The 12,840-nt window shown below is 41.4% G+C and overlaps 1 protein-coding gene across 1 annotated transcript in view; it reads right to left on the bottom strand.

The window, feature by feature from the left end:
* Window positions 1–12,840, bottom strand: part of DNAH11 (dynein axonemal heavy chain 11) — a 319,324-nt gene that overhangs the window by 220,824 nt on the left and 85,660 nt on the right. The window contains exon 30 of the mRNA XM_075557332.1: window positions 9,867–10,100. Within this exon, the coding sequence (XP_075413447.1) occupies window positions 9,867–10,100 (234 nt within the window). The remainder of the gene's footprint in view (window positions 1–9,866; window positions 10,101–12,840) is intronic.

Genomic DNA, 12,840 nt, shown 5'->3' on the forward strand with positions numbered 1-12,840 from the left:
AGGTCATTGACTTGCCATGGCACCTTGCCAACATAGCAATCTGACCCACCACCATAGTAGGCCACAGGCAGCCCTTGAAAACACTCTGACCAGTCACACAGAGAAAGAGCTGAGGTCTATCAGAAACATGGCACCCAGTTCTTCCAAACGACAAACAGCAACATACCACAACACCCTCAACAAGAATACAAGAAAGACCAAATACAACAGTGGAGCTAACGATGCTCATAGAAGAATCTGACGTGGATCTGCCATAAAAAGAAATCTTCAGGAGGCTGTTTGGAGTAATACAGGAAATGAGGGAAGCAATGCAGAATAAGGACACAATGATAGAGGAGATAAAATCCATGATAAAGGGGATGAAGTCCATGTACCAAAGGGAAATACAAGAGCTAATGGATAATGTAACAGAAATAAAACACAAGATCACGGATCTCATGAAAAAACTAGAAGAAGTAGAGAATCATACCTGTGATTGCTAGGGCAATCTGGCAGACTTTGATAAATGGGAATGACAGTCAAACAAGATCAAGAGGTGGAAGAAAACCTGAGATCCATGACAGATGCAATGAGGAACACATATTCGAATAATTGGGCTACCAGAAAAAGACACAATGAAGACGGCAACAGCTAAATTAAGTAGGGAATTACTGGACACATACTTCCCCATCTAGTGAATGAGAATAAGACACTCGGACAGGTATCAGAAAGGACACCAATTAGACTAAACCCCAGGAAGAACTCACTACACATATAATAAATTATCCACTTTCAAGTAAAAAGAGAACATTTTAAGAACAGCAAGAGAGAAAAAGGCAGTCACATACAATGGTGTTCAGCTAAGAATATGCTCAGATCTATCAGCAGAAACCATGAAGAGTAGGAGAGAATGGAATAACATCTTCCAAAAATTGAAAGAAAAAATTGCCTTCCAAGAAATTTCTACCATACCAAACTATTAAGATAGGTGACAATGTAAGAGTCTTCCAAGACAAGGAAAAACTCAAAGAATATTCCATAAGACACCCAGCCCTGAGGAAAATTCTTGTTGACTCACTATGGTACGAAGACCAACATTCACCAAGCATAAGCAGGAAGACACCTTATAGCCCAACTTATGACCAAAATAACATAGACTGAGAGGGTAAAGAAGGCAACAAGGAAGCCCCACAAACAAACACAGCACACTGATATGAAGGGGGATAGGAAAACATCCCAGCACAAAAGATTTGCGATGACACCAATGAATTCAGATTATGATAACTCTGAATTCAAATTGCCTCAATTCATGCATTAAAAGACAAAAGCAGGCTGGTTCAGAAAACATAATCCATAAATCGATTGCCTGCAAGAGACACATAAAGCTTGCAGACAAAAATAGACTAAGAATAAAAGGCTGGAGGAAAATATACCAAATGGCAACTTTAAAAAGTTGGAGTTGTAATCCTAATCTCCAAAAAAATTGACCTCAATGTGCAAACCATAACAAGAGACAAGGAGGGGCACTATATAATGCTCAAAGGATCAGGAAACCAAGAACCAGTGAGCAGAACATATATGCATTTAACAAGAGACCAGTTAAATTCATCACACTATTCAAATGATGAAAAAAGAAATCACAGATTCAACAATCATAGTAGGTCACTTTAATAAACCCCTATCAGAGAAAGATACGTAACTAAGAAAGAAGCTCAGCAAAGGGCTACAGAAATAAACATTACAATTAGGCAACTGCACCTGATAGATATTTATAGAGCTTTCCATCCAAATGTAAACAAATAACATTCTTTTCAAGTGCACATGGCTTATTTTGAAAAGAGACCACATGCCAGGGCACAAGATGAGCCTGAGTAAATTCAAATGCAATCAGATTACTCATATGTCCTCCTCAGATCACCATAAAGCTGGAGATCAATAAAAGGATGACCAGAAAAACAAGGGCAGACAATTGGAGGATGAATAGCGATCTTCTGCAAGTCAAATGGGTACTTGCCCAGATTAGAGAGGACAACGTATTAAACCGATGGTATACTGCAAAAACAATGATCAGAGGTAGCTTCTAGTATTAAGTGCATATATGAAAAAGAAATAGATATTTATGACTGATACACTGATAACCTCCAGCAACTAGAACTGAGTCAACAGAACAAACCGTCCAATAGCAAATAAATAAATTTTTTAAAAATCCGGGCAGAGAATAATACAAAAAATCTATACAGCAAAAAGTTAGTTCTTTGAAAGGATGAACAGAATTGACAGACCGCTGGCAAGCTTAACCAAGAAGTGGAAGGAGCAGACATTAATAGCCAGGATGAGGGAAGACTTAATATAGTAAAGATGTCAATCTTACCCAAGCCGCTACATAAGGTTAACACCATTCCAATTAAAATATCAACAACCTTCTTCAAAGAATTGGAAAATGACCACCAATTTCATATGGAGAGGTAAGAATCCCAGAATTCCTCAAGAAGTAGAGAACTTCTCAAGAAGGACAAAGTGGGAGGGCTCACCTTACCGGTCTCTAACACCTACTACACAGCCACAGTGGTCAAAACAGTGTGGTACTAGTATAATGACAGATACTTAGACCAATGGAAAAGAACAGAAAACCCAGAAATAAAACCCTCAGCATTTAGACAACTGATCTTCGACAAGGGCCCAAAAAACAACAGGAAGGACGTGGATGTCATCTTTAACAAGTGGTGCTGGAAACAATGGATATCCACATGTAGAAAAATGAAACAAGATGTTCACCTCACCCCATGCACAAGAACAAACAAGGTGGATCATAGACCTAAAAGTAAGCCCCCAAACCATCAGGACCATCAACAAAGGAATCAGGACAAACCTAAGAACCTTGGCTCAGAGAAGATGTAGGCTAGGTGCAAGAGGGAAGGGTACAGACATGTGAACATGAAATTGACAAGTGGGATATACTAAGGATGAAACACCCGTGTGTGTGGAAAAACTTCACCAAGATGGTAACAAGAGAGCCCACAGACTGGGAGAGGATTTTTAACAATGACACAACAGACAAAGGGTTGTTTACTAAAATCTACAATAACCTCCTAACCTGCAAAAAGAGGAAAACATTTAACCCCCTGAAAAAGTGGGCAAATGACCTGAAAAGAAGTTTCACTAGGGAGGAGACTCGAATGACCAATAAACATGAGAAAATGCTCCCGATCATTGGCCATCAGAGAAATGAAAATTAAAACAACCTTGAGATACCACCTAACACCCTTAAAAATAGGCCAAATCAGAAAATCAGAGAGCAACAAATGCTGGAGGGGATGTGGCCAGATAGAACCTCTCCATTGCTGGTGGTAGTGTAGATATGTACAGCCAGCCCCTGTGGAAAGCGATCCGGTGATATTTAAAGCAAATAGAGATTTGGCTATCTTATGACCCAGCTATCCCTCGACTGGGCATATACCCAGAGGAGGTAAGAAATAATCCACGGCCAGTCGTTTGTGCTCCAACATTTATTGTGGCACAATTAAAAATCACAATGGGAGGGGAGGGAAAAAAAGGAAACCCAGCTGATTCCAGGAACCCAAGTGGAAGGCGAATTTTGAGAATGACGAGGGTAACGAATGCATACGGGTGCTTTACTCAATTGATGTATGTATGGATTGTGATAAGAGTTGTGTGAGCCCCAATAAAATGATTTATTAAAATTTTTTTTTAAAAAGATTGGACCACAGGGCCTGCCCCAATCAGAGCCAACCTTACCCCTCCCTAGAATTACGTGTGACATAGAAACAACACTAAACCTACAGGTTGGGGAGAGGGGCTGGCATGCCACACCCACATGGAAGCAAACCAAGAAGGAAAAAAAGAGAGGGATGGTCTAGACCCCCATATGGGCACACCAAGCCTGGAGGACATGTCTGCATGGAGCTGCTGAGGCACAGAGAGGACTATAGGGCGGACAACAGCTCAAGACATGTTGTCCCCTCACTGGAGCATATGACAGAGAACAATACTAGGTGTCATCAGGACCCAGTAACAGGCATGAGGCAACAGAAGACCCCCAAACACCAAACAAAATCACATTGTTGAATATGAGGGGGGTCGGAGAAGAAACCAAAAGCCCATCTGTGGCCAATGGGACATCCCCTCACAGAGGGGTCACAGGGAAGGGATGAGTCAACCAGGGCCCAGTAGAGCACTGATGAAACACACACTATTCCTCTGGTTCCCTGAGACTTACTCACTCCCAACTACCATGACCCCAGTACTGCCTTTCACTGCAGGTTAGACCACAGCATGTGCACAGGTACAGATAAGCATAAGAGCTCACCACACATGGAATCCAGGACACTGGATACTGTATAAATACATTGCACACTGAGGAGGTGGGCAAAGTTCTTGAATAGAAGTTCCACAAGGGCAGAAATAAGAATGGCCAATAAAGATATGAGAAAATGTTACCAATCATTAGCCATAAGAGAATGCAAATTAAAACAACTCTGAGATACCACCTAGTACCCTCAAAGATAGCCCAATTCAAAAATCAGAAAGTAACTAGTGGTGAAATAGGAACTCTCATCCACTGCTGGTGGACCTGTAGTTATATACAACCATTTTATGGAAATCAATTTGGCAATATCTAAAACAGATGGAAATCGAGCTACCATACAACCCAGCAATCCCCTTACTGGGCATATATATACCCAGAAGAGGCAAGAAAAAAATCACGGCCAGACATCTGTGCTCCAATGTTCATTGTAGCACAGTTCACAATTGCATGGAGTTGGAAACAACCCAAATTTCCATCAAAGAGCAAACTGATTAAAAACTGTGGTACATATGTACAATGGAGTACTACACATCCCAAACAAACAGTGATGAACACATGAAGCACATCACTGCATGGGAAGAATTGGAGGAAATTATGTGAAGCAAAGTAATCCAAGCAAAAAGGGGCAAGTACAAAGTGAGTCTGCTGAGGTAAGATTAAAAATGCAAAGGGGGAAAAGCTACTGTATACATACATTCCCGTGTTGAGATACAGGTACTATGGCAGAGGCCAGACCCAATCCAGGGATGCATATGGCAGCCAACTAAAAAGGAAGGGAAAAGAAAGGGGGAAAAAAAGAAGACATGGGTAATGGGGGAACAGGGCACTAACCCACTCAAGGGGAGGGTATTTTTATATCTTCAGAGGGAGAGAGGGACCAGTCTTCTACCCCGCGTGCCAAGACATGAATGCAACATACCGGCATGAAGCAGCGAATCAATAGAAAGATCGGCAGGGAGGGCTCCAATCCCAACTATGTGGCCCCTGGCCCCCCAGAAGAATTCCCTTCAGAGGACAGCACTGCAATTACAGCTCAAGGAGAGGGGCACATCTGATCAGAGCACACAGGAGCAAAGCAGAAAGGGAAGGAGAGAGTGTAACACATCCTGGCCTACCAAGCCCTGCGGACAATATTCCTGCTCAGAGCAGCCAATGCACAGAGGACTATAGGACCAGCCCCACCATGAGACAACCCCCCTCACTGACCCACAGTACTATGAAGGACAACACTGGAGACACATTGTGAAACTGTACCCGATCTGACTCCACCACACCAGGGTGTAACACTAAGGGTGTGCGACAGAGCTGCAAGGGGAACAAAGCAATGAAGTCCCCAAGGAATACCAAAATAGACTTGGGTGCGTTGCACCCCATCAGATGCAACCAGAAAACACCCTTAAAGGTCAACAAACTACAGGCTTTTATTTTTTTGGTCATTTTTGCTGTTTTGTTTTCTTTTGATGTTTTGTTCTGTCTTGTTTTTGCGCTTATTACTGTCTTTGCATGTCTATGTAGATAAGATAGGTGGGATAAACAATCTGGAGGAGAAAATGATGAGACCGATAGTTCTAGGGGGACACGGGAGAGGGGGAGGTGGGGAAAGAAAGGGGAGTGTTCACAAACCCAGGGACAAGGAAACAACAGGTGATATAAAATCGATGGCAATGCAGGCATAGGATGCCTGGTGGGGCTTGATAAAGGGCAATGTACCCAAGAGGAATTACTGAAACCCAAATGAAGGTCAGACATGATAGGACAAGAGGAAAGTAAAAGGAAATAGAAGAAAGAACTAGGAGGAAAAGGCATTTATAAAGGTCTAAATACAGGCATGTATATATGTGAATATATGTATATATAATGATAGGGAAATAGATCTAAGTGCATATATTTACATGTTAAATATTAAGGTAGCAGATGGACATTGGACCTCTACTCAAGTACTCCCTCAACACAAGACACTTTGTTATAATAACCCTGCATTCTGTGATGCTCACCTTCCCTACACTATTGAAGACAAAATGGTGCATAAGGAAATGTGGTGAAGAAAGCTGATGGTACCTGGCTATCAAAAGATATAGACTCTGGAGTCTTAAAAGTTTGAAGATAAACAAGCGGCCATATAGCTCAGAAGCAACAAAGCCCACATGGAAGAAGCACACCAGCCTGTGAAATCATGAGGGGTCGATGGGATCAAGTTTCAGGCATCAAAGACTCAAAACAGAAAATCATATCAATGCAAATGAGTGGGAACACGGAGTGGAGACTCAAAGCCCATCTATAGACAATTGTACAACCCCTTACAGAAGGGTCACAAGGAAGAGATGAATCAGTCAGGGTGCAGTATAGCACCAATAAAACATACAACTCTCCTCTAGTTTTTTAATACTTTCTACCTCCGACTATCATGAACCCAATTCTACCTTACAAATCCGGCTAGACTAGAACATGTACATGGGCACAGATAAGAGCTGGCAACACAGGGAATCCAGGACAGCTAAACCTCTCAGGACCAATAATGAGAGTAGTGATACCAGGAGGGTAAGGGGAAGATGGGGAGAGAAACAGGGAACCGATCACACGATCTACATATAACCCCCTCCCAGGGGGACAGACAACAGAAAAGTGGGTGAAGGGGGAAATCAGTCGGTGTAAGACATAGGGAAAAATTATAAAATATCAAAGGTTTATGAGGGAGGAAAGGGCTCAAGTAGAAAGAATATATTTTGAAAATGATGATGGCAACATATGTACAAATGTTCTTGACACAATGGATGCATGTGTGTATGAATTGTGATAAGAGCTCTATGTGTCTTCAATAAATGATTTTTAAAAAACAGCAAAATCATTTCACAGGAACGGCAAAGAGATTTAAGTTAATAGAGCAATATCTTTAAGGTTTTGAGAAAAAGTAACTCATTTACAATTCTATGCCTACTTCAACTATCAATAAAGAAGTCAAAACAAAGACTCTTTCTTACTTACCCATCCCCATTATAAAAACTAATAAAATATGTACCATATATACTGGAGTATAAGCTGACCCAAATATCTGCCAAGGTATCCAATTATAGCATAAAAATATGCTGAAAAACTTGGCTTATACTCAAGTATTTAAGGTACTAAAGAAAGAAAGTGAATTAAAAACCAAATGGGGTAAAAAAATAATGCTCAAAGTCATTGCTCAATATACTGGCAATTATACGTGAAATTTAGAATGACTAACACTCATTTATTTTTAAAATACATTATATACGGATATGTCAAATGGGAGGTAAGCTCAGAATAACTCTCTCTAATGCCTTTGGTGCAGAGAAGGCTAAGATATATTAACAGCTCCTCCAAAGAGAAGAGCCACGAGAGCAGAACTTCATTTCCGGGCCCGTAAATAAGGAGTTAGAGCACAGACTGAACCCAAACGCTGAAGACAGGGCATATCCTTTGGTGTACGCATTTAAAGAAATACTATTCGATCTTCTTTATTGCTGACTTGATATAGATTTATGATATGACTTTGATTACACACTGTGTGAAAATATAGAGCAACAAAGTGAAATGTATGGAATGTGGAATGATACTTCTCAATATAGATGAAAACATTTACGTCAATACCTATATTTGCATGACAGATGTAAAACATACATGTTAATATGCATATACATATGTGATGAGGCTTTTTTAAAGTTCATGGAAAAAATTAATAATATGATAGTGAAACTTTTCCATGGCCTTTTTAACCCCCCTGATGGACATATGCCAATGGGACTGTCCCATCAGGTCCATTTGAACTCATACCGCCCGGCAGGACATAAGAGATCTGCTCCTTAGGGTTTCTGAGACTGTAGATCTTTATCAGAACAGACCATCTCAACTTTCTCCCTGTGTAAGGATGCTGTTGTTAGGTGGCGTGGAGTCGGTTCCTACTCACAGTGAAACTATGTACATGAGACATTGAGGTCGAAGGAGGGCAGTTTCTGGAAAAAATGGAAGTTTATGCCCTCTATCAAAATGTTCATAGTCGTTTGTGATAACTGAGTCTGTAAGTTTTCTTTAATATATTTTTTCTGTACCCATTTATATTTTCTTCTTCAGTTTTAACATGAAAACTAAAAAATTATGTAATTTAAAATAATAAAATTTCTATAAATGTGAAATACCCATAAAATGTCTTTTACTGATCTATACAACATTGTCACATACACACAAAAAAAGATGGATAAGTGACAAATGAAAGTTGAGCGAAGAGAGAAAACTTAGGGCACAATAAGTAGATATATGCTTGCTGAAAGATTCAAGTTTGGGTATGGTATGATAAAAGCTAATTACAAAAGGACATTCTTTTATCATAATTTTAAGTATTTTAAATAGTCTCACTAGAAATAACCCTACTAAACTCATTAAATGCAATAATGCAATTCTGATCAAAGCACAGAAGTCAATAAATTAATTAACCAGAAAGATGCTTTTATAGGTAAAGCAGAATATAATCAGTAGCAAATTAACTCAATACTATTATTTACATCCATGGCAAGAAGTGGAGCTCCCTAGTCTCCTCATCTAAGTGGCAGGGACTACAATAGCAGGCAGCGTCCCAGGGTAAAAGCGGCCTGCCACCTCCTTGAATTACTACTGTAAGCCCACTACCTAGAAACCAATGCCTCATCTGCCCACGTGGAAAAGGATTTATTTTCTCCAATAGTAAATTTACAAAACACTTTTAAATAACACAAGTATAGCTTGGTAGTCACTATCTAGGACTGAACCTGCTCAATTAAAAGATAGTCAACACATTTTAAAGTGTAGAATTTTTGTTTATATAAAAATACACGTGTCCTGTACTAGCTGATCTATTGGGCCTTGAGGCACACCAAGCGCAGAGCACTGCCAGGGCAAGCGAGAACCGACGAGAAGCAGGCAACTCCGTGCCCCGGAGAGCAAGCTGCCCCTGCCAGCTCCACTTGCCAAGTGGGACAGTCACTTAGTATGTCTGGATTCATATTTTAAAGGTAGACACATTCATATTTAAGGTCTTCTCAAGCCTAGGACCATTTTGATGTATACGCTGAGAGAAAAGTGCTATCTTTTCTGTTCCAGTGTCCCACAGCCAAGATCATCCCTAAGGAAGGGTGGTTTAGGTGAGAACACAGCATAGCTGGAATGACTTTTCTGAAACTCTTAAACAATTTGCCAAAGTTGCTAAACTGCGATTTAAAATTAACAGGCAACCCAAAGGGTACAAAAATATTTGCCTTTGTTTAATGGCCTACTACCAGATGGAAGCCTTTGAAATGTGGAAAATGCACAGACACGCTTTCTAGCAGATAGACGGCCAGCCTGGACGGTGGTTCTCACACAGAAGTGTGACAGACCAGGACCGGGGACGACGGCGCGATGGCAAACACATAGACCACGTGAACACTAAAAGAGTGATCTCCCAAGGGGAATGGAAAGTGAACGTTTAAACACAGATGGCCCGCATCTTCCTGGTCTACAGGCTCACACACAGAAGAAACTCATAGACAATGAATGGTTTGCGTCTCCACATCAGTAATCTATAAAATACCTGTTTCTTATGGAAATCCTTGAGGGCTGTTTCATAGCCCTCCTCCAGCCGGCTGAAGGCGATGCCTACGTCTGTAGCCCACCATATTTGTGAACTAGTGAGTGCGACTTGAGCTGGGAAATCGAAGATCCACCGTTCCCTGGGTTTCTCCTCATAGGCGGCTATGGCCTCTGTGATGCCGCGCCGCACCGCGTCTCTCATGGTCTGTTCGAGCTGCAGAAGCCACATCTCCACCTTGAGAACAAAATCGACACGTCACTGCATGGACTTAACTAGGAAAGAGAGAGACCCCATCTGCTCACTGCCCAGGCCACTCCGAGAGCAAGGCCACAGAGGGATTTATTTTAAACCCATGTGGAAAGAGGCCGGGCAGTGCAACTGCTAGGCATGTGACCTTTACCAAAAAGGTGACTGGTTTGAGCCATCCCACAGTTCCGTGTGATAGGGGCCTGGCACACTGCTTTTGTACAGATGTAGGGCTTGGAAACATTCTGGGCAGTCCTACCCTGTCCCACGGATCTGCGACTCAGAGGCAACTAGCCACAATAACCAAGAAACTACAGACAGGGATAATTCAAAGGTAGGAACTGAACAATGGATTTCTTAAGTCTTCTTTATCCATGAACCTGTCTTAATACTGCTCATCCGGTTTTTCTTAGCAGGTGGCTGATAACGTCCACGCCTCAAATGGAGGTGGGCAAGCCAGGGCATCGCTACTGTGTTTTGTTTTCTAGAGATCTGAAGGAAAGGGAGAGGGACCCTATACTAAGATCTTCTCGGATAACCCCCGAAGTTTTGAAAAACCAAACATCAGGGTCATGTACAGAGGTCTGGGTATTGTTCTAGAGCTTTGAGGATAATACACAATTAATTTTTTCTATAAAAACATATCTTTGGATAATTTTTAAATATACGAAACATCTTATCTAAAAATACTCCATATTTTTAGTAGTAAGACAAAGTGTTTGCAACAAGTATCTTAATTATCTTCCCTACTGGTTCTCCTCTTTTCACCTGTCAGAAATTAGACAGCAGCAGAGTATGAGCGAGAGGACAACCGCTGACTTGTGAAAATTAATCTTCTTTTTAAAAATTCAGTTTATGTCTAGTTTGCTCCCACAAATATGTTCCATCCAGTTTCCTATCCTACTCAAATATGCTTGGTTTTATTTACCCATAGACCTCTTTTGCTGGTTCCAGGGGATATTATACCAGCAACTCACATAGGTACACATGCACACTCGCACACAGTGGTTCAGAAGCAAGTGACCACCGCAATAGCAAAACAAGACTCTCAGTACTAAGTTCCAAGGACCATCTGAAATAGTACAGGCACTATTACTGATTTATTTCTTTGCCTTGTAAAGATGGGGGCTTTGCCTCTAGGACAGCGGTTCTCAACCTGTGGGACGCAACCCCTTTGGGAGTCGAATGACCCTTTCACAGGGGTCGCCTGATTCATAACAGTAGCAAAATTGCCATTACAAAGTAGCAATGAAAATAATATTATGGTTGTGGGTCACAACAACATGAGGACTTGTATTAAAGGGTTGTGGCATTAGAAAAGTTGAGAATCACTGCTCTAGGAAGAAAACTGGGAAGGAGCAATAGACAGTTCATGAGCCGGCATCAATCCCTGCCTGGAAGGAAAGGAAACGCTTCTCCAGCAATGGCCCCATAGCCTCTTAATCAGTCTCCTCCTCTGACATCATAGATGAGCTTTGTGAATAAGCCTAAGTCCAGGGTTCCTGATCCAATCAATGTGATCTTAAATTACATATATTCTAACCAAAGTATGCTACCATCCCATTTTAGTCAATCACCCCACTCCTTCATTGTTCCCAACTTCCCACTGGAAATCAGCCATCATTTGGGCATCCCCTGACTGCTAGACATGGCCACTTGTCCTGAAGCATTTTTCAGTTCCTTCGGGAAGACTAAACACATAAACCCGCACATCATTTTCAGGCTGTTATGCCCACAACTGCAGCTTAACTCAGGATGATTTCATAACAAAACTGCTGAGGCGTTTGATCCCCTTTCTTGGTATGTCATAAGCTTCTGTCTCACCCTCTACGATAGCAACGATCACTTTCCATTGTAACACCACCATTGCCTCCCCTAACCTAAGCATCCCACTCCCAAAAGCCTAAGTTGATATTGATGTGCAGTAGATATTCAATCAACAGTTGATGATGAAATTACAAATGCTATTAGGAGGAATTAATCCTAAAAATTCAGGAAAAGCAGAAAAACAAAAACAAAGGAAAAGCATCTTATCATTGAGCAAGAGGGCAAAGGCGGTATGTGGTCAGGTATCAGGCATAAGTTGTTTCTGTAGGGAAAATTAGAGCGCTCCGAAAACTTTCACGATCAAAGAGTCCTCTGGTGACAACCACATATGTCCACTGGACGATCCTGCTCTGGGCCCCGTGCCAGTCAGCCAGCAATCTGCGGGGGAGGGTACAGACAGCAGCACCCTTTTGTCAAGATAGTTTATGGCAACTTTTTCTAATCCTTGTAATAGTATCCTAAAAAGCCCAAGAGATCAAAAAATATATTTTAATCAAAATATTCTACCATCTGCTTCTCCTGCACTTGGCAGGGTTTCTCTGGAACAATATTAAAAACCAACAGAGAAGAGTAAAGAAAATCCCTGCAGAAAGATGGCAAGTTAGTTAATCTGTGGACTAACTCAGGCTAGGCCAGCATCCTCATAGAAAGATGCAATTCCTCTAACTCACCTGATTGACAGAACGGTCTTCATGAATCCTAATGAGCCATTGTTGTGGTCTACTCAAGCATTAATTTGAGGTGTTTGAGTGTGGAAAGAGTAAGCGGACTGAGCTCTATATATGGCTCTTGGAGTACGTGACATCAAAGCAGCAGACTCAGTCAACTTTATTTACCTGCAGTCCCTTTGCACATTCTCTCCATCCGAACATGGAACCACAGAGCCCATCGGAAGCATGCT

This window comes from Tenrec ecaudatus, chromosome 9 (genome assembly GCF_050624435.1).
Source record: "Tenrec ecaudatus isolate mTenEca1 chromosome 9, mTenEca1.hap1, whole genome shotgun sequence".
Classification (NCBI taxonomy): domain Eukaryota; kingdom Metazoa; phylum Chordata; class Mammalia; order Afrosoricida; family Tenrecidae; genus Tenrec; species Tenrec ecaudatus.